General features: G+C 33.2%; 2 protein-coding genes and 1 non-coding gene across 6 annotated transcripts in view; 1 reads left to right on the plus strand and 2 right to left on the minus strand.

The window, feature by feature from the left end:
• Positions 1-283: 283 nt before the first annotated feature.
• LOC106661153 (non-lysosomal glucosylceramidase) lies at positions 284-12,593 on the plus strand. Of its 3 annotated transcripts, XM_014384381.2 has the most exons (17): positions 492-582; positions 638-960; positions 1,908-1,996; positions 2,068-2,248; positions 2,307-2,472; positions 2,882-3,002; positions 3,601-3,719; positions 5,886-6,009; positions 6,085-6,220; positions 6,313-6,438; positions 6,513-6,635; positions 8,333-8,577; positions 8,639-8,897; positions 8,972-9,114; positions 9,513-9,619; positions 9,682-9,873; positions 9,953-12,593. In XM_014384381.2, the coding sequence occupies exons 3-17, from the start codon at positions 1,957-1,959 to the stop codon at positions 10,130-10,132; spliced, it is 2,262 nt and encodes a 753-aa protein (XP_014239867.1). In that variant the 5' UTR covers positions 492-582; positions 638-960; positions 1,908-1,956; the 3' UTR covers positions 10,133-12,593. The 3 variants fall into 3 exon arrangements, with proteins under 3 accessions (XP_014239868.1, XP_014239866.1, XP_014239867.1); XM_014384380.2 differs by lacking the exon at positions 638-960 and having other exon boundaries at positions 295-582; XM_014384382.2 differs by lacking the exons at positions 638-960; positions 9,513-9,619; positions 9,682-9,873; positions 9,953-12,593 and adding an exon at positions 9,171-9,481 and having other exon boundaries at positions 284-582; positions 8,972-9,082.
• A 1,452-nt stretch (positions 12,594-14,045) lies between these two features.
• LOC106661170 (follistatin-A) overlaps positions 14,046-27,361 on the minus strand; it is a 116,739-nt gene continuing 103,423 nt past the window's right edge. For both annotated transcript variants that reach the window (XM_014384410.2, XM_024230057.1), the window contains exons 3-6: positions 17,641-17,865; positions 17,346-17,570; positions 17,037-17,285; positions 14,046-15,425 (exon numbers count right to left, since the gene is read on the minus strand). In XM_014384410.2, the coding sequence (XP_014239896.1) occupies positions 15,244-15,425; positions 17,037-17,285; positions 17,346-17,570; positions 17,641-17,865 (881 nt within the window). In that variant the 3' untranslated portion in view covers positions 14,046-15,243. The remainder of the gene's footprint in view (positions 15,426-17,036; positions 17,286-17,345; positions 17,571-17,640; positions 17,866-27,361) is intronic.
• Trnag-acc lies at positions 21,701-21,773 on the minus strand. The gene has a single exon. It is a non-coding gene; the product is annotated as a tRNA-Gly (tRNA).

Below are 27,361 nucleotides of genomic sequence, written 5' to 3' on the forward strand. Positions count from 1 at the left end.
AGTAAGACCACTTAATGACTCGCTGCTATGCTCAAGCAAAATGATTGCCTATTTGCTCTTTATAAGGAACCAAGACAAGGCGTCAACTATGTGGGACACATCTAGCAAGGTGTGGCGGGCAAATAAGTGAACTTTGTCCCAAATGATAGTTCACCATGTACTAAAAAATATTAAGATTGTTTATTTTTCGTTTTTGTGTGATAAATCGATCTAAGAATCAAGCGATTTTATATTCATCATCATCATTAATTCTGAGGATTCGGGAGCGAAAGTTCGTGTTCCGACGGCTCTTTAGTGAGACCTAGTTCTTTGATCCGGTTCCTGACCAGATCACGAGCACAGCTGCACCCTTCATAGTGATATAAAGTTGATAAACACCGAACCTCGCCCGTCTTTTAATCTTGGGCCGATTGATTTATTTTACGGTTTTAATTATTTTTATTACCTAGTCTAGGCTAGAATGGATGGTGTGGCAAAATACGGGTGGAAAGCCCGGCTGGATTATCAATTCCCACAGAAGAGATCACAAAACTTGACACCTACCATAAAACAGATGATATCAATGATTCCCATGTCAATAAGGTATGTGTGCTGATTGATCATTTCCAAGTCCTAAATGACTTGAATTTTATCGTAGTAACATGGCTCAAGTGTATGCCTAAATTGTACAAGGGATTTGTTAATAATGGGTGAGACGATCAAACTACAGGTTCAACACCTCGTACAACTCAACATACAGTGTTATCGATCATTTTTGGCTAGCAGACGAGTGCGGCAATTTGCCATCTTACGTGACTGACAGATCAACAATATGCGAGATATGCAAACTTAGATGATTGTTAACGTTCATCATGTTCATCACCCCATAGACCACAGGAGGATCTTTATTTAAGGAACGATGGTTCTAATGATGGTATTGGAGAGACAGGATCGAGGATTGCTGCATCGTCAAATGTAAGAGTGAGTGTCAAGAGAAAAACGATAGCTGAAAAGTAATAGACCTAGGATGCTCCCTTGAGGAGCACCAGGGAGGCTTTATGTCTGAGAAGTTCGGTATGTAATGCGGAAAAGATGAGAATGTACTAGAATGGAAGGATTTGAGGATCAGCCGTAAGACACTTGTGCCAGGTGATGAATTTTGTGTATTGTGGAATGGAATTATACAAGCTAAATTGGTCAGGAATAATGTTGGTTGGTGATTAGTTTTCTTGCCGTAAGTTCTAAGGTACTTTCCTGATGTTTAGGCTTATTTCAGATGAGGTGTTATTTGATTCAACTAGTTAAACAGACAGGTGTCAAGGAGTGTTGCAATGAATCCATACTTTTCTTCTCCTTGGTTTCTTCCCTTTTTGCTCAAGAAGTGCTCTTGCTTCTGTCGTTGGGAAGAGATGTCTAATCTACAAGTTACCTGGTGTGAAACCAGCCAAGAAAAATCATGACATGCCCACTAGTTGAGAGTCAACCAAACTGTTCGTCTGAAAGAGGCCTTATAGGGCCGAGTAAACATGTCAGTTGATTTTTTTAGGCTTGTTGATCTTGAATATGGAAGAGAAATACCACAAGGTTTGTTATAATAGATGTCTCCAGAGAAATAGTACTTAGAACACAATCCGCACACATACTTACACAACATAGAAACAGATACAATAGCAAACTAAGAAGGGTTTCTGCAGATACTGGTGTCAGATGCGATTGAATGCCTGGAAGATGTCTAGAAAGACTTACGTTTGCGCACTAGACTTGCCTGCACTAAGAATGCATTTAAAATTTAATTTCCATAAATTTAAATAAAATGATTTGTCTCCTTTTGGTCTCTCTTCATAACGAATAAATCTTTTGTCTTTTGATTAAATTAATTGTAGCTGTATGTTGAATCAGTATAATTTCTAAAGAAACTTCATTTTCAGGTATACAATATATTACATATGGAAATGGTTACATTTTGAGAAACCAGTAATGGATTTTTTTAATGTTGTTCACTGTCAAAACAAAAGTGGTAAGTAGCAGATGAAAATTGAAATTCAATTTATTTCTAATTTTAAAATATTTAATTTTATTATATTGTAGGAGTGCCTCTGGGCGGGATTGGATGTGGGACTATCGGGAGAGGGTTCAGAGGAGATTTTTGCGGCTATCAGATGAAACCTGGGATTTACGAATATTACACTTCTCACGCTACGCAGTTCATCGTAAACATCCAAGATGAGAATGGTAAAACTTTATACCAAAAAGTATTATCTTGTTCGAGGTAAATCACCCGTTTGCAATAGTTGAGAGTTTATAGTTTGAAATATAAAATTTTTCAGCAAACCCGATGGTTACGTTTTAAATCAGTGGGATTGGAGTTTTCCACCTTCTGATGCCGAATACACCGCCCTTTACCCACAATCATGGACTGTTTTTGATATCAAAGAACAAAATATAAAATTGATCTGTCGACAAGTTAGCCCTGTAATCCCACATAATTACAAGGTAAAACAACATTTATAAATAGAAAAAACTTCCAAACCTCCCCCCCCCCGACTTTTAATCCAGCCTAACCATACTGCCAGCCTATCTACACTTTCACATCCCAAAAACCTGCCACATCGCCTTAAAATCTCCTCACCCCTTAATCCCCCATATTTAGAACCAGAATTCTTAACCTTTGGTTGTAGTGCTGGCTTTAGTGTCAGTGTTATGTCCAGGAAAAAACCTTACACTCATACATTTATAATATGTATTTCTATATTTAAAATAACCTTCTTTTCTTAAGCCAAAATAGAAAGTGCTGTTTAAAAAATTATTCTTATATTTTGGTATAAAAATTTTTATAATCATTATAATACACTTTTATTTAAAATTTATCTAATTGTTTTATATATTTTGTTGAAAACGTCAGGATTCATCTTTACCTGTGGCAGTTTTCGAATGGAGGGTCATTAATAACAATAAATCACACAGATTTGTTAGCATTACATTTACTTTCAAAAATGGAACTGGTAGTCCCAGTGATAAGACAGGTTTGTAAATTTGATCCCTCTCCAATCAAATGTGACATTTTGTTGGTCGTGTCTGTGAATTTTTGCACATTTGAAACACAGACATGCATCCATTGTCTTTTCTTTTTCTCTCAAGCATAAAATCTTAATTATAGTGCATAAAATGCTTCATTGGCTATTAAATTAAACCGACACTATATAGTATTATTTCTAAGAATTCGTAAAAGACTTATATTTTGCTTCTTACAGACTTATTATTTATGACAATTAGTTAAGGTTTTTAGTTGAGATGAAAAAAAGTTAATGGCACGAGAGGGATTCGAACCCACGACCTTCGGCTAGATACGCCGCTGCTCTACCAGCTGAGCTATCGTGATCTCGATCCACTCAGAGCAGCGGCGTATCTAGCCGAAGGTCGTGGGTTCGAATCCCTGTCGTGCCATTAACTTTTTTTCATCTCAACTAAAAACCTTAACTAATTGTCATGTCAACTAATTGGTCAAGCGGACCAAAAAAGTAGTGAATTACTTATTATTTATATCACTTTATTTAATCAACATTGGATTTTATTGCCAGTGAAGGGCATTTATGAAAGAGTTTTGTTCTTATTTTGTTTCAGAACCTGCTTGGAGTGAAAGTTTTGACAAAAAAGATGAATTAGGAGCAGCAAGTGGAGTAACAATTAGACAATCGTTTGGTGATCTACCTTGTTCTTATTCAGTCGCAAGTTCAATAAATGTAAAATAATCCATGAAATTTACTTTTTTCAAGTTTTAAACAATAATAAGTTTCATTTTTAGTTTGTTGATTCAGTGTAAACATGTTGAAAGACACATGTTTCATGTTTGGATGCTCTCAGTCCTTTACTAGTTTTAAAAAATTGTAACAGTATAAAACAGTTGCAGACCCAAATGATCTGAAACCTAACAGATTTCTAGGTTAAACCTCACAATTGTTCATTTTAGTCTAGCTTTCAAAGTAAACCCATATTTGGCACTCATAGTTTTTCTCCGGCTTCACAGACCTAACCTAACCTGTCCCTAACTCTACCTAACCTAACCATTCTCATTTAATGTAACTCAACTCATGTGCACTCCCTGGTAACAATGATGCAAAAAAGGGTCATGCACAGCTGCTCTGCATGAAAACAGTAATGTCGTAAATCTGACAGAATTGACAAGATTTCCTTTATCTATTTGTTTGTCAACTTAATCAGATGTAAAATTTCTTCCTTGGGTGACCATAGCAAAAGATAGAAAGGAATTAAAACCAACTTTCAGTATTGACCAATCAGAAAGATGTTTTCCATGATTTTTCACATTGTGAACCAACACATTTATTTGATAAAAGTGCTAAGGTCCTGGTTGGAATGTCAACAGCCACAAATTTGAACCCAGAGTATTTATACATTTTTTTTTTCTTTGGAAAATCTGTAACCTCGGGGGCTGATATAACCTCTACTGTTGTGAACCTCCATAAAAATATAAAAAATAATAAAATATAAAATAGATGGTTGGGGAGAAAAGAAAAAAGAGTGTTCTGTAGCATCATTTTGTTTTTCTTTATTCTGTATGTTTCTGGCTCATTGGTTCATCCTCAGCATTCCCCAATCCTAATCTCCATACAACGGACAATTTCAAATTACTGCAGTATGGGCATGGCTAGACAGAATAAAAAATAAATAATTGAGGATTTAAATTTGTTCTCGAACATCTTTATTTTATATAGTTTAATAGAAACCGGTGGTTAAAAAACAGCCATTTACATGGATAAACACTTTGTACTCACATTTTCCTCTGGTCCACAGAAAAACATTGATTCATGGATAACAATATCTTCATTTTTACCTCACGTAATCCAACCCATATCTTTAACCAAATCTTACTCCAACCCAAAATTGCAAGTAAGAATCTGTAATTGTCCCAGCCTAGGCCCTTCATTTAGACAGCATGTTTTAAGGCTAAGTCAAGCCCCTAAACTTTTCTCTTGGTTTCTATCTTATTGTCCATTATTCCAATAAAGTAATCCCATTTTGAAGGATAGCTTGTATATACCAAGGTTTTTGAATAAGGATAGCTTGTCACCAGCTAGTGTCTAAACCAACAGAAACAAAACAGGCAAAGCAACAAGAATAACATTGATACTCTTACCTAACCTAATTAACTCTAATGTGTACATAACCTAATATAACCCTAACTCTAATACAGACTTAACCTAATCTAACGCTAATGAGTGCCTAACCTAATCTAACCCTAACATTAACCTTTACCTAACCTAATCTAATCTTAAAACGCTAATGTTCATCTAACCTAATCTAACTCCAACCCATTCCCTAACCTGTTCTAACTCTAACTCTAACCTGGACCTAACCTGATCTAACCCATACCTAACCTAATCTAATCCTTAAACTCTAATGTTCACTTAACCTAATTTAACTCTAATATGTACGTAACCTAATCTAACTCTAACTCCAACCCATACCCTAACCTGTTCTAACCTTAACTCTAACCTGTACCTAACCTGAACTAATCCATACCTAATCTAACTCTAATCTGTACGTAACTTAATCTGGCCCTAACTTTACCCTTTACTTAACCTAATCTAACCCTAACTCCAATTTTTACCTAACTTAATCAAACTCATGTAACCTAATCTACCCTAACTTTAACCGTAACCTAACCTAATCCTTACCCTAACCTGTACCTAAATTGATCTAACCCTACCCTACCTAACCCAAACAAAAACCAAGTTATTTAACCCAATCTTCAATTGACATTTTGAAATGTTTAAATTTTTTTCTTAATTAAAAAATGCACAATCAACGAAAGAAATACTTTTAGTATTAATAGTTATAATATAGTACATATATGTAATATTTTACCTAGTTTATTAATCAAATTTAAGACAAACACTGCTGTCACAAGAAGTTTGTATTTCAAAGCTAATGGAAACGGTTCAACCATATGGAATGCATTAAAAAAAAATGGCGATTTAAAAAGTGAGCCAGATCAGAAAACTTTATCTATAGGCGAGTGTTTGTTTTCCATTATTGTCATATCATTTTTATAAAAAGGATTCATTTATTATAAAATAACATGTTTAGACACTGGAACAGAACTTGGTTGTGCTGTCTGCAGTAGGATTAACGTCAGCGGGTACAGTGAAGGGACATTGTCTTTTTCATTAAGCTGGGACATGCCTAAAATACATTTCCCAGGAGGTAATATTTGGAAGACTAGGTAAATATGGAGGGAGAGAGGTTTATGTGTTTATTTAAAAAAAGCTTAAAAAAAGCTAATAGTAGTATGGAAATATTTCCATATTTTTTTAGATACTATACAAAATATTTTGGCGATATAGGACATGCTGGGCCTGAGATCTGTTTCCATTCCCTAAAGAATTATAAACAATGGATAGCTCAAATCAATTCCTGGCAAGAGGATATTCTAAACAACAAGTAGGAATTTATTATTTATTTTAATTTAATTAATTTTCCCTTTTTTTTTAATAATGATTTTGATTTCTGTGTAGAACTACCCCAGACTGGTTTAAAAGTGCTTTGTTGAATGAGCTCTATTATGTATCCAATGGAGGCACGGTATGGTTATTACTTGATGATGAAGAAAAAAAGAAACTTTCTGCTAATGACCCAAGGTATACATTTATTTATTATAGTGATATATAACAGACTTATTAGAAGAATTGGTATTCTTGATGAGTTTCAGTCTGTTCTAGTTCGTTGTTAATTCAAACTAAACAAACTCAAATATTTGAGGTACTTGATTGAAATAATTTTGTATGACAGTTTGATATATGTTTATTACTAATACAAAGCATTAACCATTGCAAAGATTAATCCGTGTTTTTTAGATAACTGCCAGGTTCGACTATGATGCATCAGTGACCTTGTACACTTGCAAAAGTTTTGTGGTGTTAAGGGGGCAATTTTTTTTTTAAATTAGTTTATTTATTATTATTTGTTTTAAACATCAGTTCCCATAGCATGTTCACTTTAGTTTATTGTTAGGCATTTGGTAAAGTAGTCAAAAGTTACAGCATTTCTGGTTGCAACAAAATACCAGGAACAATTAAGGCTTCCATAGTGAATGTGTCAAGTAAAATAAACAGATAACTTTTCTCTAGTCAAATTTTTGCCCTGTAATTAGTTCAATTAATTTCTGACAATGTAATTAATAGTTCAATGGCATTGATACGATAAACGTAAGTTGTAGTGTGTCTGAAAAAAAGTATTTTCATAATGGTTTTTAATTGTCAATTTACAAATTAATTCTAATTATAAATTTACAAATAATCTGGATCACAGTATGGTCTTGATGATAAAGCAAATTCAGTTGGTACTGGCAGGCTGTTTTCAATGTTAGGACTGAGTCGGTCTTCAACGAAATTTGAAATCGTGTAATAAAAACTAAATTATGTCAATTTGTAGCCACATTTAAGATACACTTTTTTTTATAAAGGATAGTTCTTACAGGTTGTGCTTTAGTATTTTATGTATATCATCAGGAACCCTAGTGGGGTCTAAAAAAATTTCTCCAATTAATTAATTCTTTACCCCCTAGTATAAATTTTATTAATGTATTTTTATTTTTTTTTTTAATAAATAAAGATGAAAATTCAGTGGTCCTACAGCATCAGATTTCTACATATTTGTTTGTCGACGAGGCCCATACCATCATTCTCATCATAATTATTGTGGTGTACTTAAGACCTACAAATTAATAACTAATTTAAAATTATTTTCTTACAATATTTATTAAAATAATATTTAGTTAGGTTGTAATTCATGTTTTTTGCAGCAACAACTGAATTTGATTTTTCATCAATACCATACTGTGACCAGATTATTCTTGAGTAAAAAGTGATCAATACATCTAACACTTAAAACAAAATTATAAATTTATAAATTCTGACAGTGTTTAGTTATTTTGTTTTAATGAATAAAATGGATGGTTTTGGACTGAATAGACAATTTCTTTTTTGCTTTATCAATTTTGCATTACTGGAGAGTGCTCATAGATTGGGTAGGTTATGTTAGGATAGGATAAAGTTAGGGATGGGTTAGGTTAGGTAGGGTTAGGGTTATAGAAATGCACTATCAATGTTATTTAAAGTTTATTAACTAAACTTGTAAACTAGTTAAGTTTAAAATATTACAAAAATGTTGATTTGAAAAATTAGTGTCACCTATGGGACTCGCTTTGTCTGTATTTATACAAAAGTCATGGTTTCAAGCCCCCTTGTGACACTATTTTTTTCATCTCAATTTACTTTCTATAAAATTGTTTAATACAAAAAAATATACAATTAAAATGTTAATTTATGTTTTGTAGGCTAGAGTTTGGGAGATTTGGTTATTTGGAAGGTCATGAATATATTATGTACAACACATACGATGTTCACTTCTATGCATCATTTGCATTGGCCATGCTCTGGCCTAAATTGCAACTTGCTTTACAGTATGATTTTAACGATGCAATTGCCATTGAGGATAAAACCCAAGTTTGGTTCTTGTACAATGGAATTTGTGGACAGCGAAAGGTAAAAGATACTGTTCCCCATGATTTAGGAAGTGCAGGTAATTCGATCAATTCAAAAACTACAAAATTTTAGTGACTTATAAATTGATTAATTTTTAGGCAACCAAGCCTTTTCTATTATAAATTACTACCCAATACATGATGTTTCAAAATGGAAAGACTTAAACCTCAAGTTTGTACTTCAAGTTTATCGCGACTATACATTAATGAAAGATAAAAGTTATTTGGTGGATATGTTCCCGAATGTCATACGAGTTATGGAGTACTCTTTGCAATGGGATACTGACAATGATGGTCTCATCGAGAATTCTGGATTTCCTGACCAAACATATGACACTTGGATTATGAGAGGAACTAGGTAATTTTTTTTTTTTAATTTTATTTAATCATTTTCATAAATTTGTTTCAATAAATACAATTTTACTCTTTCAGCTCTTATTGTGGCAGTTTGTGGCTTGCAGCACTTGTTGTATTGGTGGAAATGGCCAAAATATTGGGTGACAAGGATGTTGAAGAGAAATTTAACAAAATTTTGCTCAAAGGGAAAGTGTCTTTTGATAAAAAGCTGTTTAACGGTATTGATTTTTTTCTTAAACAATTTAATTATTCACCTGCATTTTTCTATGATTAGATTTTCCACAACCACTCTGCCAAAGTGGGTGTTCCTCAAGGCAGCATCCTTCATCCCATTATCTATTCAGTATACACTAACAAGGGGAGACAATGGTCGTTGCGTCATTAATTTCAATGAAACTTATTGTAGTGACATTAGATCGGAAAATATTAGACACCTGTTTGAATGTGCAGGCCAATGGGCCCCAGGAGCCAAGAAAAAAAAATAGGTGTAAAAATGACAAACCTCTCCTGTTTGGAAGAATGGTTCAAGATATTAATGAAACCACACCAGACCGCCTCTCATGATTTCTGAATAAATAAAACAAAATATTAACCATTAATTAAGTTTTACTTTCAGGGTCTTATTATATTTATGACAGTTCAAATGGGGAACATTCTAAGAGCATTATGGCAGATCAACTGTGTGGTCTGTGGTATCTCCACTGTTGCGGATTAAAAAATAATGTAGCTTAGAAAAAACCATTGAATCGCAATCAAGTTTTATATTGGCTATTTTTATTTTTCAGATATTTGTCGAAACACATGTCAAATCTTCGCTGAAGGTTGTGTTTGAAAATAATGTTTCGAATTATTATAACGGTGAGCAAGGAGCAGTGAATGGTATGCTACCTGATGGTTCAGTAGACACGTCTTCGACTCAGAGTGGAGAGGTTTGGACAGGGGTTTCTTACGCTCTTGCTTGTCTTCTCATACAAGAGGTTTGTTCCTAGTATTGTCAATTTTTGACATTTTCCATATAATAGGAAAACTTATTTTCTAATTTGTTCTGATTTCTAGGGGTTTTATGAGGAAGGTTTTAAAACAGCTTCTGGAATATACAACACAGTGTACAACAAATCAGGATTAGGATTCTCAACTCCCGAAGCGTTATTTAAAGAAACATGTTACAGATCTGTGGGATATATGCGACCGCTTAGTATCTGGTCAATTCAATTGGCTTTACAAAAGGTTATTTAATTGATTTTTAAATGAGCCAGTATTTTTTGGAACTGTGCATCATTGCACCTAGCAGTTAGTGCAAGTACATACATTCAAATATTTTTATGATTAAATTATAATGTTTGTTTTACCAAATTCAGGTATGAAAATCTTTATATATATAAAAAAAGATGCATTAAAATATTTATTTATATATTTGTTGAATGGTGCTGGTTTACACTTTCTAAAATGATTGCTGTGGGTTTTAAATAATGCCTTCCCTATGTAAAGAACAGCCATCTATTCGGACAGCCAGGCAGCACTGGGGACAATTAACACACAGTGAAGTCCAGATTCGTTTGGGATTGTATTAGGGCCCTGTCAGACATTGGGGAAAGCAACAAAATTACCTTGTCTGGGCCCCAGAGCACCATAGGGCAGAGGGGCAACGAAGAACTCGATAAATTGGACAAGGAAAGTGCGATGAGGACACTTATTGGAGAACCCTTTTGTGGCATTCTAAACCACAAAAAGCATGGATCCATCAGACAACAGATTAAAAATAAGTCCTTTGTTCAAGGGATTGTAGCCCAAGAGGTATACGAAAAAGTTCATTTAAGGACTATTGCAGAAACTAGCAGCAGAACTTGGATGTGTTACGACTACAATAATAGTTAACTGTTGACTGGACACTCCAAACTCTGGAGGGATATAGTCTGGAGTGGCAGAAACAAGCCTGTGCAAATATTGCTAGAAAGAAGACAAGAGTGGAACAGGTCATATCTTGGTGCGAAGGCTTATGTGTGCTGAGTTCCCCTGGGAGAGGAAAAGCCCGGGACTTAATGATACACGGACATCCTTGAAAAAGCTGTGGGATCTGGTAAAAATCCTTAAGCGAAACGATAAACTCTAAACAATGATGGAGATTTTATAGTCCAATTCTGCAGTGTGTGGGTTGGTTAGGGATAGCCAACTTGGCCCACTAATTGGACAGTCAGACAGCCTCATCAGAGTAAAGTCCAGACCAGTATCAGATTGCATCAAGGCCTTGTTAGTCAATAGGGACAACAAAATCACCCTTGTTTGGGTACCAGGTACCATATGACAAAGTGTTAACTAGGAAGTCAATAAATTGCGCATGGAAGTTTGATGAGAACAGCTATCAGCCCTGAATTCATTTGCGACATACCAAATTGCCAAAAATGTGGAATCAAGAAGGGATTTCATTCCAGGACAAGCATGTGAAGAATCATTTTAGAAAATACCAGATTGCCAAAAATGTATAATCAAGAAGAATAAGTCCTTGGGCAAAGGGATTTTATTACAGAACCATTCTAGAAACTAACAGCAAACGTAGATAGGACTGCTGAATGGACATTGCATTCCGAAGCCATATTATAATCTCTGAGGAGCAGAAAAGGCAAATGTGTGCGAAGCCTAAGCCTCTAAGCCTGATGAATGGGAGCCCTTAACAAATCTTTGGAATTTGGTAGAAATCCCTAAGGTTAGCAAAGAGGTCTAAATAATAATTTAGCTTGCACAATAGACCAATATCGGTAATGGTATCGTGTGCCAGGTCTGTTTTAATGTTATCAGTACATGTAAAATGGGATTTAGGTAGCTACTGACAATGGGTTAACATTTTTTTTTACCACAGTTTATATGAACGCTAAACATACACTAAAAAATATTTCAAAATATTAACCCTACATGGTGCGATGAAAAAATATGGTGAATAGAAATTAAAATCTCTCGAACTTTTATTCGACCGTCGAGCAAACTTCAATACTAACCTTAAATGATCAAAAATGTTGTGCAATTCATGTAATATTGTGCAATATAATTGATCGTAAAGGGCCCGTCTTAATTAATCCCAAAATGTGAAAGGAATATGAGGGTATTTCAACTACGAGATTATATGAACCCTCAGGGTGCCAGTGTTTTTGAAAAAAAAAATTATGTATGCTGGGTTCAAATATAGGGCCACTGTTTTCGAACCTGGGATTTTTACCTTATAGTCCTGAGCACCATGTCAATGTCTAAAGCGTTGCACCCACTGATGCCTGAACAGCATTTTCTTTTTTAACCTCAGAACTTTGATGGTTCTTGCAAAATCTGGAACAGGATATCACTAAGTGTGGAAAAATCCTTGGCCATCTCTGAGATATCGCCAACCTTTTTTATACAACATTAGCCATATTTTAAACTTCACCATGACTGATGGGCTATTTATGTCCTGATGAAGGCATTATATTTCTTGTAAGCTTTACAGAGGTTAGTATTTCTTGCTTCTCATGTTAACCTTATCCTTTATTTGTTTATATCAAATCATAGTTAAGGGCATCGGTGGCTCCAACGGTTCAGACACTAACACGATGCTTATCACTGGAAGGTCCTGGATTTGAATCCAGCATTCTTGTATTTTTTTTTTTCTAAAACACCGGCGCCTCAAGGATCATATAACCCCATAGTTGAAATACCCTCGTTTGAAAAAGAAAAAAAAAAATAGTTTCAACAGAATGAATTTTTAATTATTGTTTGAGTAAACATAAATTAGAAAGAAAACACATTTTACATAAAAATTATGTTGTATTTTTTTAAATATAAATTACATAACTCAGATTAATTGTATTTATCAAGATATCTTCATTTTATGTAATTTATATTCATCTTTTTTTTCACTGATAAAAGGATGACATACAATGTTAGATTGAACTGATTGTTGATGTATTGATTGGAGAAAAAAATAGGCTTAGTTATGACAAAAAACAGTTTGTTAGATTTAATTTTATTACTCAAATCAATGACTATAATTGTTATTAATAGTTTTTAACAATTATTTTAGTGATATACCAATGCTAAACTTAAATTTTATGAAGTATGATGAACCAAGAAGATTTTTTTCTCTCTCTCTCTCTCTCTCTCTAAATAGTGAAAGTACATTTTAAATAAGTTTTCGGTTAACATTTATTAAATTATTACTATATTTTGTCCTAATAATTTTGGAATAAGCCCAAGATATTTATACTATTTACATTTTTTTTCTTAAATTTAATATATTAACCAATCCATTTTGACCATGAGAAAATTTGTATAAAATTATTCACTTGGAACCATTAAAAAAAAAAAAAAAAAAAAATTATAGAGCACATGAAAACAGTAATGATGCCAAATAGGTGTGTTTTTATTTTATAAGATGTATTAATTTTTAAATACTGCACATCCCAAGCTAGAAGTTAGTGTAAAAATTCTACACTTCTACAAAAAAGAAAAAAAGGGTTGTTAGTGTACACCTACCTAGTAAAATACAAACGAATTACATTTAATTTTGAGTTAGGCATACGATTTCCAATACATATCACCTATGATAAAAAAAGAACATTAATGTTATACTTATAAATTAGTAAATAATGTGAAGAATAAATATACAATTATATTCGATAACTCTTGACACAGTGAAATAGTCTGTAGATTTCAAAGAAATTGACATTAATTGCAAATAGGCACTTTTTTAAAACATTTTATTGCTTTGAAATTGAGTATGTTTCGCATAATGTCTATTTATATTGGCTATAATAAAAATCACCCAGCTTGGTAAAATAAAAGCACAGCTAAAGACTGGCTACCATTAAAAAAGAACTAGTTTCTTTTACTATAAAATAAACGGTTTAAAAAAAATTATAAGTATATAAACCATTTTCAGAAATTTCAATATAAAAACAATAATTATAAAAAAAAAAAAATGTTTTGTTCCTAATATATAATAACATCAAGAAAAATACTGATTTTAAGTCTATTTGATGAATTTCTTTGGTTTATCAGTCCATAGAAACATTGTTTTTTCTAACTGTGGGTTATTTATTTTTTTATTTATTTTTTAAAATTAATAATGCCACAAGCACTAAACTTTTTTTTAATGTTAAACCTATACAATATGGAAACTAATACATTTAATGGAGGAACTATACAGCCACCACGGTATAAATTTTTCCAACTTTTTACTAGATTGTGTTATCAGTTTGAAAACTTTACAACATTTAAAAAACAAAAACAGCGATTGATCTTTAATGTATTGATTTTTTTTATAAACAAAAAAAATCATTTATTCAATTCTCACTACTAATGTGGAAAAAACATTTGCAATGAGAAAAAACCATGGTAAAACTCAGTAAAATTTTGTGACAATAAAATTAAATTAGTAATAGAATTAAACGAGAAAAAAGCTCAACCTTAGATTTCAAATTTACATTATTGAGTAGAATGAATAAAAATTGTCAAGCATGTACATGTTTGTACTAGTATTTTTTTTTTAAATTTTATTTAAACATACCCTGGATACCATGTTAAATATGCTAAACGAAATAAAGCTTAAAAACCCCTGCCATTTTACCAACTCATGATAGTTTATACAGTTTTCTCTTCTTCTAGGTGGTGCATTTTCTTTTTATAAGTTGATTCAAGTGTAATAACAATCTAAAAGTACTACTCTTAATACCAAACATTTAAAATTATGTTTTTCTTAAAAACAAATTTAAGAACAATACAAGATTAAACAAAAAACAATAAAACAAATTAGACTAATAACTCTTAAAATATTTTTTTACAATTTGATCTGGACATTCAAATTTTTTTATTTACACTAGTAAGTACGAGAGAAAAGAATTATTTTTTTGTATAATTAACAATGTATAATAGTAAATAAATAAATAAATAAATTACACTTCAAGCTGAAAAGCTTGTAATAAAATTTAATTAAAGATCTGATTTCAATGTGACCAGATCAGAACAACAAACTTTAATATCAAGTTTCAACACCTTCAGGCAAGGTATGTTTGAGTTAATAATAATAAAAAAGAGATGATTTTTTTACACAAACAACCACACTGTGATTATTTTTCAATAAGACTATTTGTGTACAAATAAAAGGAACTAATAAACTGAATATTGCCACCAGAAAGGAAAAATTGTACATTATGGGAATAACCCCCCCCCCCAACTGAATCCCATAAAAAAATAAAACATAAATCAATAAAAGTAAATCGTGCACAAGTATGTTTAAAAAATGTCCAGACTAGTTGTACATGTTTAGACACAATGATTTGCACATTTTGTTTTGTTTTTGGTAATACTTCTTCAACAAACTTTGTATCTCATATCTGCAAATTGTCGGTTTTCATCGAATTTGCATTCTGCTTTAAATCGTCCATTTGATTTGAAGAACTCAGCTCGACGGTTTTTGATTCTTTTGAACTGTGCGCTTCTTTGGAGGAAAACCCGGTCTTTTTTTTATTCTTTACCTTGTTGTGGTGCTGATAATTCCAGCCACTTTTTTCTGAAATAAAAATAAAATTTGATTTAAACAAAATAAACAACTTATAAAACATTTGACGGTCTTATATAACTGTATATGAAAAATCAGGAATTTCAAGGCGGTCTTGAAAACAAAGAAACTTTACCAAGCTTTCAAGCCATATATCCCCATCATTAAGGGGGTTACAAGGTCACCAGGGCACACAGTACTAGATGGGAATAAAGAAGCAGATGCCTTTTAAGGAACTGGATGCCACACTATCCTGAACACTTTTGTAATATAGTTATCCATCCTATTGATGATCATTTTAGGAAAGAGGACATGGAATTCAAATGCAACTACCTCCTAGTGAAATTTCATAAAGAAAGAAAAATGCCTCCCAGGAAGTGGATCTGACTGTAAAATCTGCGGACTGAATGGGCACTTTGAGGAAGAATGGCATCAACTAGCAAGGTGCAGATTCTGCAAAGAAAGAAACTTACACACCTACTAAAAGACTATGGTGATACACCCATCCACAACCATTAAAACAACGGTGTGCTATAGGTAAAGAACAATATTCTTCAAAGTGTGGAGATATCCCCTTGCAGACTGTAGGGTGATGAATAGTTAATTTTTCCCTCCCTATCCTTGCCGGTTTGGTCTGTTCTGGCTTTCTATCTTCAAAGCTTGGTTTGTATTGCTCAACACTCCCCTTCTAATATAAGATTCGCAAAACAGTATAGGCACAGGAAAAGAATCTGTTAGGTCATCTCCGATCATCTTGGTAGCGGATGGTGCATTCTTCACTGAATATGGCAACTGTAAAGGACCCAGTGCCAGTTCAATTCAGATGTAGTTGTTATTCCAAATTTTACCCAGTACTGAAGATAATACATCCCTAACACCTAACCCTAACTAACCTCTTTGGTCTGTCATAAAATACCCAACTGCAGGTACATTCATTCTGCAGATCGCAAAGGTAAATCTCACAATTCAGATATAATTGTTATTTGGATTTCACCCAGTACTGAAGATAACCCGTCCCTAACACTTAACCCCAACCCTACCTAACCTAACCTCTTTGGACTATCATAAAATTCCAAACTACAGGTACATTCACTCTGCAAACTGCAAAGGGAAATTTTACAATTTAGATGTAGTCGATGCTGGATTCCTGTAAACACACCCACAGACAGTTTCAATATACCTAATTATTATACTGAATTTTACCCAGCACTGAAGATAACCTGTCCCTAACACTCAACCCTAACTCTTCTTAACCTCCTTGGCATGATACAGTAGATCATTCGAAAGTTTCAAAGTCTTGATGAAGGGGGTATATTCCTTAAAAGTTTAATGTAGGAACTGAATGTTTTTCTTTCTTTCAAATCCTCCTCACCCATTATTTTTTATGCATAAAATTATATAGTAATATTAAGGCTGATAACAATCCCATCAAGATAATTCTTTTCTAGTACCAACTTTACACAAATAGCTTTTTCTTAAATACCAACCAACGTTTCATAATTATGACCACTGAAAATATTAACTTGATTATTCAACACACAAGATATATATTTTTATATATGTTATATTATATTAGGTTTAGAAATGTGAGTCAATAGTGATCAGTGTGTAGAATTGAGTCACCTCCAATTTGGCAGCTTCCAGGAAATTTTGTTTCTATTAGAAATCCAGTTGAGCAGGAATCTTTCAGCATATGACACCAAGATATGTAGGTTCTATTATTCGTACCACAAATGGTACCCCCTGTTTCTCTCTGCGATTTAACATTTGGACATTTATAGCTGCATGTAACACACCTGGGCTCACCGTTCATAGGATCAGTAAGGCACACTTGTCTCTCTTTGCATTGTATATTCCGACATGAAGCACCTTCTACAAATTATCAATATTGTTAAATCGATCAATCGGTATGATTATAATATCATCACATACTAAAACATTGGCCCCTGTATGCTATAGGAATGGCTTTTCCTTTTTTGCAAGCTGCTTCCTTTAGGTAACATGGAGAACGATAAGTGACACCGTCTGTTCCACAAACTTGCTTATCTCCTCCTTCATTGTCTGCGCAGTGTCGTGAACATTTGACACAATGTGGCGTTAAATTCTGATCGAGTAGGCAGTACTTTCCATTGGGACAGTTTATTTTGTCGCACGACCCTGAAATTAAACCAGCTTTGTTTTTGTAGACTGGTACCTGAGTATGACATCTTCATATAGTCAAACTTACTCTGACAAGGGCCGGCATAAGCGACAGAAAGGTTGGATTTTTTCGTTCTGCAAGCCCTCTTCCTCAACCTGCAAGCAGATTTGTATTTTCGACCATCTGTCCCACAAACAGGCCCTTTTAAAATTTTTGAAAGACCTCTGCAGTCAGGAGAACAGACACATTTGGGTGTCCCATTTCTTAGAACACATCTTTTTCCTTCACCGCATTCAACCCCTTCACAAGTCTCTGAAAAACGCAAAAAGGCAGATTATTGTGGTGGAAAAATAATAATAAAATGTATACATCTAATTTTGGTAGTTTTCAATGCCAGTTGTGCCAATATTCAAATAAAAATCAGCCAAGTGAACAATGTAATCAATGTATGGTTGTGTTTATTGAACTCAGACAATATATCTGCACCCTTAAGGTAAAACTGGATGAGTCAAAAAGTTTGGGTCTTTGGCACAAATTCAATTTTTTTTAGTATATTTTATTGTGCACATATTCCATCAAATTAATTGTAGCTGTCCTAATAAATATGTTTATAAGTTATTCAAATTTAGAAATAGACAAGTAGAATTATTGAAATGTAGATGGAACTTTTCGAAATGTCTAAGCAGCCATGTTGCACTGAAGATAAAATGTTTTCCTTCATAACTTTTTCAATAAAGTCTGTCAGGCCTAAAGGCTTATTTGAATATTCATTTATCTCATTTTGCCAAAATTTGACAATTGAATCTCTTCAATTGAAAGAAGTCATTTGTGCTTATATTTAATTTTATATCATTTCAAATTTTAATTGTAATTAATTTTCATAATTTCTTCTAAGAGACCTGCATTTTTCAGACTGATGGACGAATTTAACACACCAATCAATTTATTTAGTTTAAAATTACAATATCTCTCCACATTAGTTACAGGTAATTAGGAGCTACCTTAGTCAAAATAAACAGTAAATAATGATTAGTTTACTTCCTTTATTTACTTTTGTACTTATTAATCCCATCTGCACAAAAAGTAGCATTATGCCCTTCTATTAAGATCACTTTCAGTTAATCGTTTTCCTTCGTTGATTTCATTTGATATTATGCTTTTTCTTAAACTCTTTTTAATGGCTCCAGTCATCACTTGAGTGAGTATGATAGTGTCAGGTCATAACATTATTAGAGGAATCAGCATGAAATCGCAAGGAGACAGTGTAAATCACTCTACAATAGGAAAGTTTCTTCGGTGCTGAAGAAAAAGAGAGCTTCATATTAGAAGCCCAGGATTGGGTCGATCTAAGTCTATGGACGAGATCGATGATGGATTCATCTTTCATCAGAGTCTACAAAACTGCAGCAATATGGGAAATGAGATAAGAAATCTGATAAGACAAGTATGAAATGTTTCAGTTTCCTCCAGGACAGTTCAATTCGCACGGGAACATGTGAATTGAAATTGGAAGATTGGGGACGAGTTGTCTGTACAGATGAGGTGAGAGTTGGCCTAATGGGCATAATTTTATTTTGAGACACTCAGGATAAGGGTATGTCCCCTATACTGTATGGTTCCTCAGATGTCATTCCATGGTGGCTCATTGATGTTCTGGAGTGGTATTTCCTTGAATGCCTGCACCCAATTGGTTGTTGTACGAGGAAGATCTCTAACTTCACATAGGTACTTACAAGACAATTGAAGAACATGTAGTGCCATTTGCCCCCTCCCCCACATCGGTGAGAAATTCATGCTCCAGGCAGACCAGGCCCCATAGAACACATATTGTGGATTGATATAGCCAGCTCGAAGTCCACATATAAACCCAATCGAACATATTTAGGACCTACTCAACCGACAAGTACGGATTTGGCTGTTGCTGATGAATGGGAAAGAATTCCCTATAATTTCTAAGGAATGAAAAGTAGTTTAATGGAAGTGATTCGTGCCAGAAGTTGAAATACACCATATTAAAGGGGACAATATTTTTTTTTTCATTTTTTTTGATTATTTTTTGTTCTTTACTAAATATTTTTTTAGGATTAGGTATTAAACATTTTCTTTTTAAATGTTTTATTTAATCAAACCAATTTTCGGTATGCAAAATATGAATAAATCTAAATACATTAAAATTTAAAGGTGATGCGCTAATTTTATCTATCAGTGTATTTAAAACAATCAAATATAGCTTTTATTGTCCAATTAACCCTTTTTCTAGACAAAGAAATCCTTTTTAATTTTGAAATTAACCCTTTTCCCCGCCAAATGAACTTTCGATTAACTCTTTTTAACTTCAAATTAAACTTTTTAATTTCAAAAGATCTCTTTTTAACTTCAAATCAATCCTTTTTATTGAGTTGTCCGAAAAATAATGCAGGCTTATGGTTATAAATAAAAACAATTAAATAAATAATTTTAAACAGTTTTATTAATTATAATACCCTCCATCACTCTTAATACATTTCTTCTACCGTGGTGGCAACTTTTCTATACTCTCTTGAATAGAATTTTGAGTCTTTATTATAAACAAATTCTGTAAACGCATTTTCTAATGATTTGATCAATACATCTTTTATGTTGTAAAATGTTGTTCAGGTGTCTAAAAAAATGGTAGTCGGTAGGTGAGAGGTCTGGAGAATAAGGTGGGTGAGGCAGAACCCCATAACCAAAATCCAACTGTTTTCATGCTGTCACATATGCGACATTGTGACGAGCGTAGTCGTATCGGCCTTTGCCGATTGACCAAAGATAACTTCAATAATGCCAATTTCTGATGCATTGCTTCAATTTAAGAGCAATACGTTTCTGTATTGACTGTTTCGCCATGATCAAAGAAGCTGTAGTAAATCAACCCAAAAGAAGTCCACCAAAGAGTCAACATCACGTTTTTTTGACGGGTTGGGGAGTTTTGGAAAATATGGTAGTGCTTTTCCTTTGTTGAGCCACTGTCCAGAAGGTCTGCTGTTATCGCAAAGAATCCACTTTTCATCGCAAGTAATAATTCTATCCAGAAAAGGTTCGTTTCTGTTTCGGCAAAGAAGTGTAGAGCAAACTTCTTAACGATGATTTTTTTGAAGGTCGTTTGGGCAACCAAACTTACGAGATTTTTCACCTTTCCAGCTGCCTTAAGGTGGCCAGCGACGGCCGATTTGCTAACTGAAAGATTCTCTGCACGTTATCAAAAAGTTGTTTTGGAATTTTGTTGGACCAAAGCTCGCAGAACACCATCATTTAGGGATGAAATCTTTCCACGACCTTCTTTGTCTTCAAGGCTTAAAGTCTCCCTCTCGAAATTAGACAAATCGAAATGATATAAGAAATGAGGAATTCGTGCAAAAGAATAATCCATTATACATAAACAATGAATAATGAAAGCATTTAACTTTAAATTATCCCTTTTTAACATCATATTAATTGTTTTGTAGTTTCAAACTAACCATTTTTAATTTTAAATTAACCTTTTCTTTAACTTTCAATTAACTAAGGTTTTTAGTTGAGATAAAAAAAATCAGTGTCACGAGCGGGATTCGAACCCACGACCTTCGGCTAGGTACTCCGCTACTCTACCACTTGAGCTATCGTGACTTCGATCCACTCGGACACTAACTCGCTGAAAAATGGCAAAAAGGAGGGAAAATTCAAAAGGTGAGGTTGAGATGGGAAGTTGGTGTCCGAGTGGATCAAAGTCAAGTTAAAGAATTGGTCAAGCGGACCACGAAAACTAGTGAAATTAATTACAATTAAAATTTAACAATATATACAATTCAAAATAAAAAATATATACTTATATACAAATATATACAATTAAATATAAAAACATGATTCACCGATTAATGCGATATTTATAAAAAAATCGCAAATTTACATTGAAATTACTTACATATTACAGCGATTAAAAGGGAAAGGGTTTATTTAGCCGATCACAATTGCTCACATTTCACAAAATAAAAGAATGTTCCTTTATTTTTACTTTTAATTTTGTATAATTTTACCTTTAATTGCAATTTTGCGATAAGCCAGAGAATAAGGGAAGAAGTAAAGCGACTTTCGCGAGAGGCACGTTAATTAATCTTTATGTAAGGTATTGGTTGAGATAAAAAGTCAATGTCACGAGCGGGATTCGAACCCACGACCTTCGGCTTGGTACGCCGCTGCTCTACCACTTGAGCTATAGTGACTTCGATCCACTCGGACACTAACTTCCTACCTCAGCCCCACCTTTTTGAATTTTACTTTTTTTTTACTTTTCTTTAACATTAAAAAAGCCTTGGAGAGGGTATAGAATGTAACCACGTGAAGAATAATTCTTGTATATTTGAGAATTTTTTGAATACAAAATAATTGGTCTCTTAGACCACATGACCACATAGATAATTAATTACAATTATGATTTAAAATTAAATATAAGGTAATATAGTTTAAATATAAAATATTTTGGCTCTGAAAAACCATATTTGTCTCACATTTCTCAAAACAAAAGAAGAAGAATTCATTTTCATATATTTTTCTATAATTTTTAAATTTTAATTGTAATTAATTTTCATATGGTCTTCTATAAGCCCAATTATTTTATATTTTAAAAAATCTCATTAAAAAGACGAGTCAGTTTTTATATTTAATTTTATATAATTTTTAATTTGAATTGTAATTAATTTTTGTATTGTCTTCTAAGAGCCCAATTTATTTTACATTAAAGAAATCTGAAATATACAGGAACTTTACACGCTTATATTTCATACCATATGCTATGTTTTTTTAATGTTTTATAGAAAGGATTAACCTGAAACTAAAAAATGTGAATTCGAAGGAAAAAAAGTTTATTTGAAATTAAAAAGAGTTTATTTAAAATTAAAAATGGTTTATTTGAAGTTAAAAAAAGGTTAATTTGAAATTTAAAAAAGTTTAATTTGACGGAGAAAAGCTATAATCAGTGACTAATTTCTTTTAAAATGTAATAAATTATTAATTTAGTACAGATCAAGTTTGGTTTATGATAGAAAACATTTCCATTTGTTTAAATAAAAATAAAGTAAATACATTACTAAAAATAATTTTTAGTAATAAAAATAAAATAAAGTAAATACATTACTTATTTACATTTATTTGGGCGTTACGGGAATTTACACCCATCATCAGATCTACATTTGTTATAAGAAGATATAACCTGATATTCATATTTTATCTTTTATTAAAAACCTTACCTTATATTGTATTTATAATTTATTATTATCTATTTATTATTATTATTATATCTTTTTGTAAAAAATATGCTGATGATGGGTGTAAATTCCCGGAACGTCCAAATAAATGTAAATAAGTAATGTATTTACTTTTTCATAAAAAAACCACATGGAAACGTTTTCACACATGTTGATTGGAACATATTTTTTGTTACCTGCGAGGTGTCGAACACCTTGGTCATATATGGCCTCTTAGTCTGTTTTTTTCGCATTTGACAAGTTTTATAGTCGACGAGATTTTGTTTAAAGAATTCAGGCAAAATGTCATATTTGTTTTTGATTTTCTTTATGGAACGGCGGGATTTTGGATTAAGGAAGGGATCCGCGAAAGATTCAGAGCCGCCTGGAAGCAAATGAAGCCGAGGAGGTACGCATCAAATATTTGGCATGAATCCTAAAAATAAAATAGCGGACGAAAAGGTTACCGACCTCCTTCTCTAGGTTAAGGTCGCAATCCATTCCCTCTCCTTTACCTGTCTCATTATATATTCCGAATGTTGGACCATATCGCTAAACTACCCTTGAGACCTTTGCAAATGCGTGAAAAAGGTGTTCGGCAATATCGACGTAAAGGCGAAATAAACCTGCTGTTCAATAGAAATTTAGAAGAAAATTGTATTTTCTTAATGTAGGGTGTTATTATAGTTTAATATAAAATTCTGTGATTCTGCAATAACGTCATCCAAAGGCATTTGGATCTGTGTATTGGTAGCATATACCTGATTGTTTCAAAGATTTAGTACCACTGATAAAATCCTCTAAAATAATCATTGGGTCCTCCTTGGGGTGATCGTGTTTTTATGTTGGTTCCGATCATATTGATCTGCCTATACTCACTGTTTTGGTCAGAATGGGCCACCCCAGAATGTTACGCGAAAAATGGTTTATTTGAAATTAACAAGCGTTAATTTGAAATTAAAAAACTGTTAATTTGAAATTAGAAAGCGTTAATTTGAAGTTAAAACGGTTATTTTGAAATTAAAAAATTTTAATTCTATGTTAAAAACTGTTCATTTGAAATTAAAATGCGATAATTTGAAGTTGAAAAACTTAAATTGAAATGATTCTTCGGGGGTCGTGAGACGCGGACTGGTGTGACGTAGGTTTTAGAAAAACGTTTTCTTTACCGTGACGTTTCGATCTTTATTGAGATCATCTTCAGGGCCTGGGATTTATAAACATTGTTTAAATTTTACAAATATATGTAGGAGGTGGGAAAAAAATTGGATTTATACAATGCTAGAAAATTTTAGATTAAAAAGAAAAAATCTAGCATTGTATAAATTCATTTTTTCTTTTTAATCTAAAATTTTCTAGCATTGTATAAATTTACATTTTTTTCACATCCTAAATATATTTGGTACATTTAAACAATGTTTATAAATCCCAGGCCCTGAAGATGTTAAACAATGTTTATAAATCCCAGGCCCTGAAGATGATCACAATAAAGATCGAAACGTTGACACGATAAAGAAAATGTTTTTCTAAAACCTACGTCACACCAGACCGCATCTCACGATCTCCGAATAATCATCGACTAACGGTCACTAATCACCACACATTAAATTGAAATAAAAAAGCGTTAAAATGAAATTAAAACGGTTATTTTGAATTTTTTAATGGTGTCCATCCTGACTTTGTGGGACTGTATCATAAGATGATGGGTAGAAAGTAAATTGCCTTTTCTACAATTGGCATTTATTCAGACGAAATCTTCAGTGACTTTTTAAAAAAATATAAAGTGGTTTGACGGTTTTTAACATTCTTATAAGTTTAGAAGTGGATGGCTGGACGACGATGGACTTGGCGAGTAGTCAGTCTATCAAGAATGGGCTATTTGGAATGAAACCTTTCTTTTGTTATTTTTTTAAATTTTTATTCATTTATTTTTTCCATTTGCTATAAAGAAAGGTTCCATTCGTCATCCAGACATCAACTTCTTTACTTATAAGAATGTTAAAAACCGTCAAACCTCTTTATATGTAAAAAAGTTCCAAAAATTGTCTATACTAGACTGGATAACGCTAGATAGGAAACTTGATTGGAAAGGCCACATTAAAAACATACATAGGAAAGGCACTATATCCATGGTGCAGTGTAGGAGAATCGTTGGTAGAACNTATATATACTAGACTGAAACACGTGTGACGTAGTAAATGCCAATTGTGGAAAAGACAATTCATTTCCTTCCCATCATCTGGTTATTTTGAAATTAAAAAGCGTTAATTCGATGCTAAAAATTGTTAATTTGAAATTAAAAAGCATTAATTCGAAATTAAAAAAAGGTTATTTGGAAATTAAAAAGCGTTAATTTTATGTTAAAAAACTGTTAATTTGGAATTAAAAAGCGTTAATTTTTTTAATGAAAAAAGCTATTTATAGATACAGTCGCAATTGACGGTATTAAATATGCCCTAATAAATAGGTTCAAGGGTTTATGGGAATTGAATTAATTACGGATAATTAATGATCATCCACATTACTTTCCATTCGTGTTATGATAGTGTCAGAGGTACAGATGGTACATCTATATTCATGTCCATTCGGCACCTTTCACTTGTCTTGTATGTACAGTGGATATATGTAATACATATTTTCTCGACAGGTCGTAGAATCGTATGTCTTCCCCATGTTTCAACAAGGATCTCGAGATGTGTAAAACAATCTTCGCGCTACTTAACATAAATAATATGGTGATTTACATATTTCAGGATTCTGATGGAATATCGGTCCGCAGGTAAGGTAGGATCCGTGTAGAAGGGGAAAATTATACGCAGTGAAACGAATAAAGGCAGGCGCACCTAGTTCATTTCCACATTCCATTTTAGTTGTATTACACTTTGACAGATCTAATTTTTCACACTAAATTGCTAATTGCCGGTTACGCCTGCATAATAACAGGGAAGGATGGTATTGCGGCTGACTATGTAGCCCGTGAAAAAACAATGTATGCAATTTATAAGAGCGTAATCTTCACTTAACAACATGCAATCATCATCGTCGCCGGGAGTTTATTTAGTAAAAATATTCATTTACGGCATTTTCCCATGGTAGGATTCATCGATCCGCTTTCTCTTAGTGAAGTCTCTAATATGACTAATCGGTCAATTTTATTTTTCTGCTTTTTCTCGAATTTTACATGGCAGCCATGCAAGTCCTGAATCTTCGAATAACTTCTATGGACGAGAGCATCGGCATTCCAACCGAGAGCAGTAAAGCCATGCTGGTCATGCCTACGCTAAACCCCGAACTTGTTTTCGATCCATCAGCTCTGAAACGTCCCTCTTTCTCTTCAGCTCTCCCTCGATTCTCTGCTCTTCGCTGTCTTCACCGATTCCGACTTCGTAACGATCCATATCGTATGCAAATTATTTATTTGAACTGCGCCCCTCAGTGAAATCTACATCTACAAAAACAACTCTCTTCGACGGCAACGCCTACCAGTCTAAGAGTCATAAACTTAAATCCATCTCCCACTGATAAAGCCACAAACTTACACCGATTAAACTCCTGTAAAAACACGGGAACAGTACGTAGACTTTTATTAGATGGATAGATTGAAGTTGTTTATCGATCATATTCGTCTGTCAAACACATTTCTGCATTTCGCCATCTTAGTGTTGGGCCTAGAACGATACTAAAATATCACACAAACTCACCTCTGATTGGCACAAAGGAATTTCGAATTATAAACAAACAGACAAACTGGACGGAATAACAAGATTAGACATAAGATCTTCCATCTCAAAATGGGTTCATGAAAACGAAAGAAGACTAAGTCCAGTGCCAGACACAGTAACATTATGATTAAAGGAACCTCACCAAAATTGGCAAATACACTGCTACTGCTAGAGAGGGTAAACCTCAGAGGAGTGATACCGGTAATTGGCATCTGAGAAAACATCTAAACATGGGTATATCTAACGATGACCCCATTTGTAGATTATGCAATGAGAAGGAAACCGCCACCCATATCATCTTCTAATTGCTTTGCTCAAGAGTTTTCCGCATAAAGGTAAACAGGAGCAGAAGTAAAATCGTGGTCAAAGAACCCTCGCCATGCCCGGCATCTGAGGAAACATCTACACCAAACAGATATACAAAACGTTATAAAAGAACGCCCAGTTGAACAGGAAAAGTTATATTCAGTTCCATGTCAACGGCAACCTCATTTTTCAATACAGACCGTGAACAAATAAAAAGAGGTAAGAAATTCATCCTTCTTATCCTCTTGATCTGTCCCCTGCAAAAAGCAGTATTTCCGTATAAATTGGCTTCTGACAATTTTCGCTTTACCGGGCAGCGGGCTAATTAGGTTAGGAATGGTTAGGTTGCGTAGTGTTAGAGTTAGGGACGGGTTAGGTTAAGTAGGTTAGCTTCCGTACCCGCGATTGAATGTTTTTCAGTATTCAAATAAAATCTGGCCAAACGTACAAGTAATCGTGCAATACAAGTAATTGTGATTTTCTTAGAACAAGTTCACTTTAGTTTCGCGAGTTTTATTTGAACTTTGATTTAAAATCAGT

The sequence above is a fragment of the Cimex lectularius genome, unplaced genomic scaffold (assembly GCF_000648675.2).
Source record: "Cimex lectularius strain Harlan isolate CLEC.00 unplaced genomic scaffold, Clec_2.1 scaffold60, whole genome shotgun sequence".
NCBI lineage: Eukaryota > Metazoa > Arthropoda > Insecta > Hemiptera > Cimicidae > Cimex > Cimex lectularius.

Coding starts and splice junctions, on each gene's coding strand:
- LOC106661153 (XM_014384380.2), top strand. CDS start 461: ATGGATGGTGTGGCAAAATACGGGTGGAAAGCCCGGCTGGATTATCAA. Junction 583..1,907: donor ATGATTCCCATGTCAATAAG/GTATGTGTGCTG, acceptor CTTCATTTTCAG/GTATACAATATATTACATAT. Junction 6,636..8,332: donor CTTTCTGCTAATGACCCAAG/GTATACATTTAT, acceptor TATGTTTTGTAG/GCTAGAGTTTGGGAGATTTG.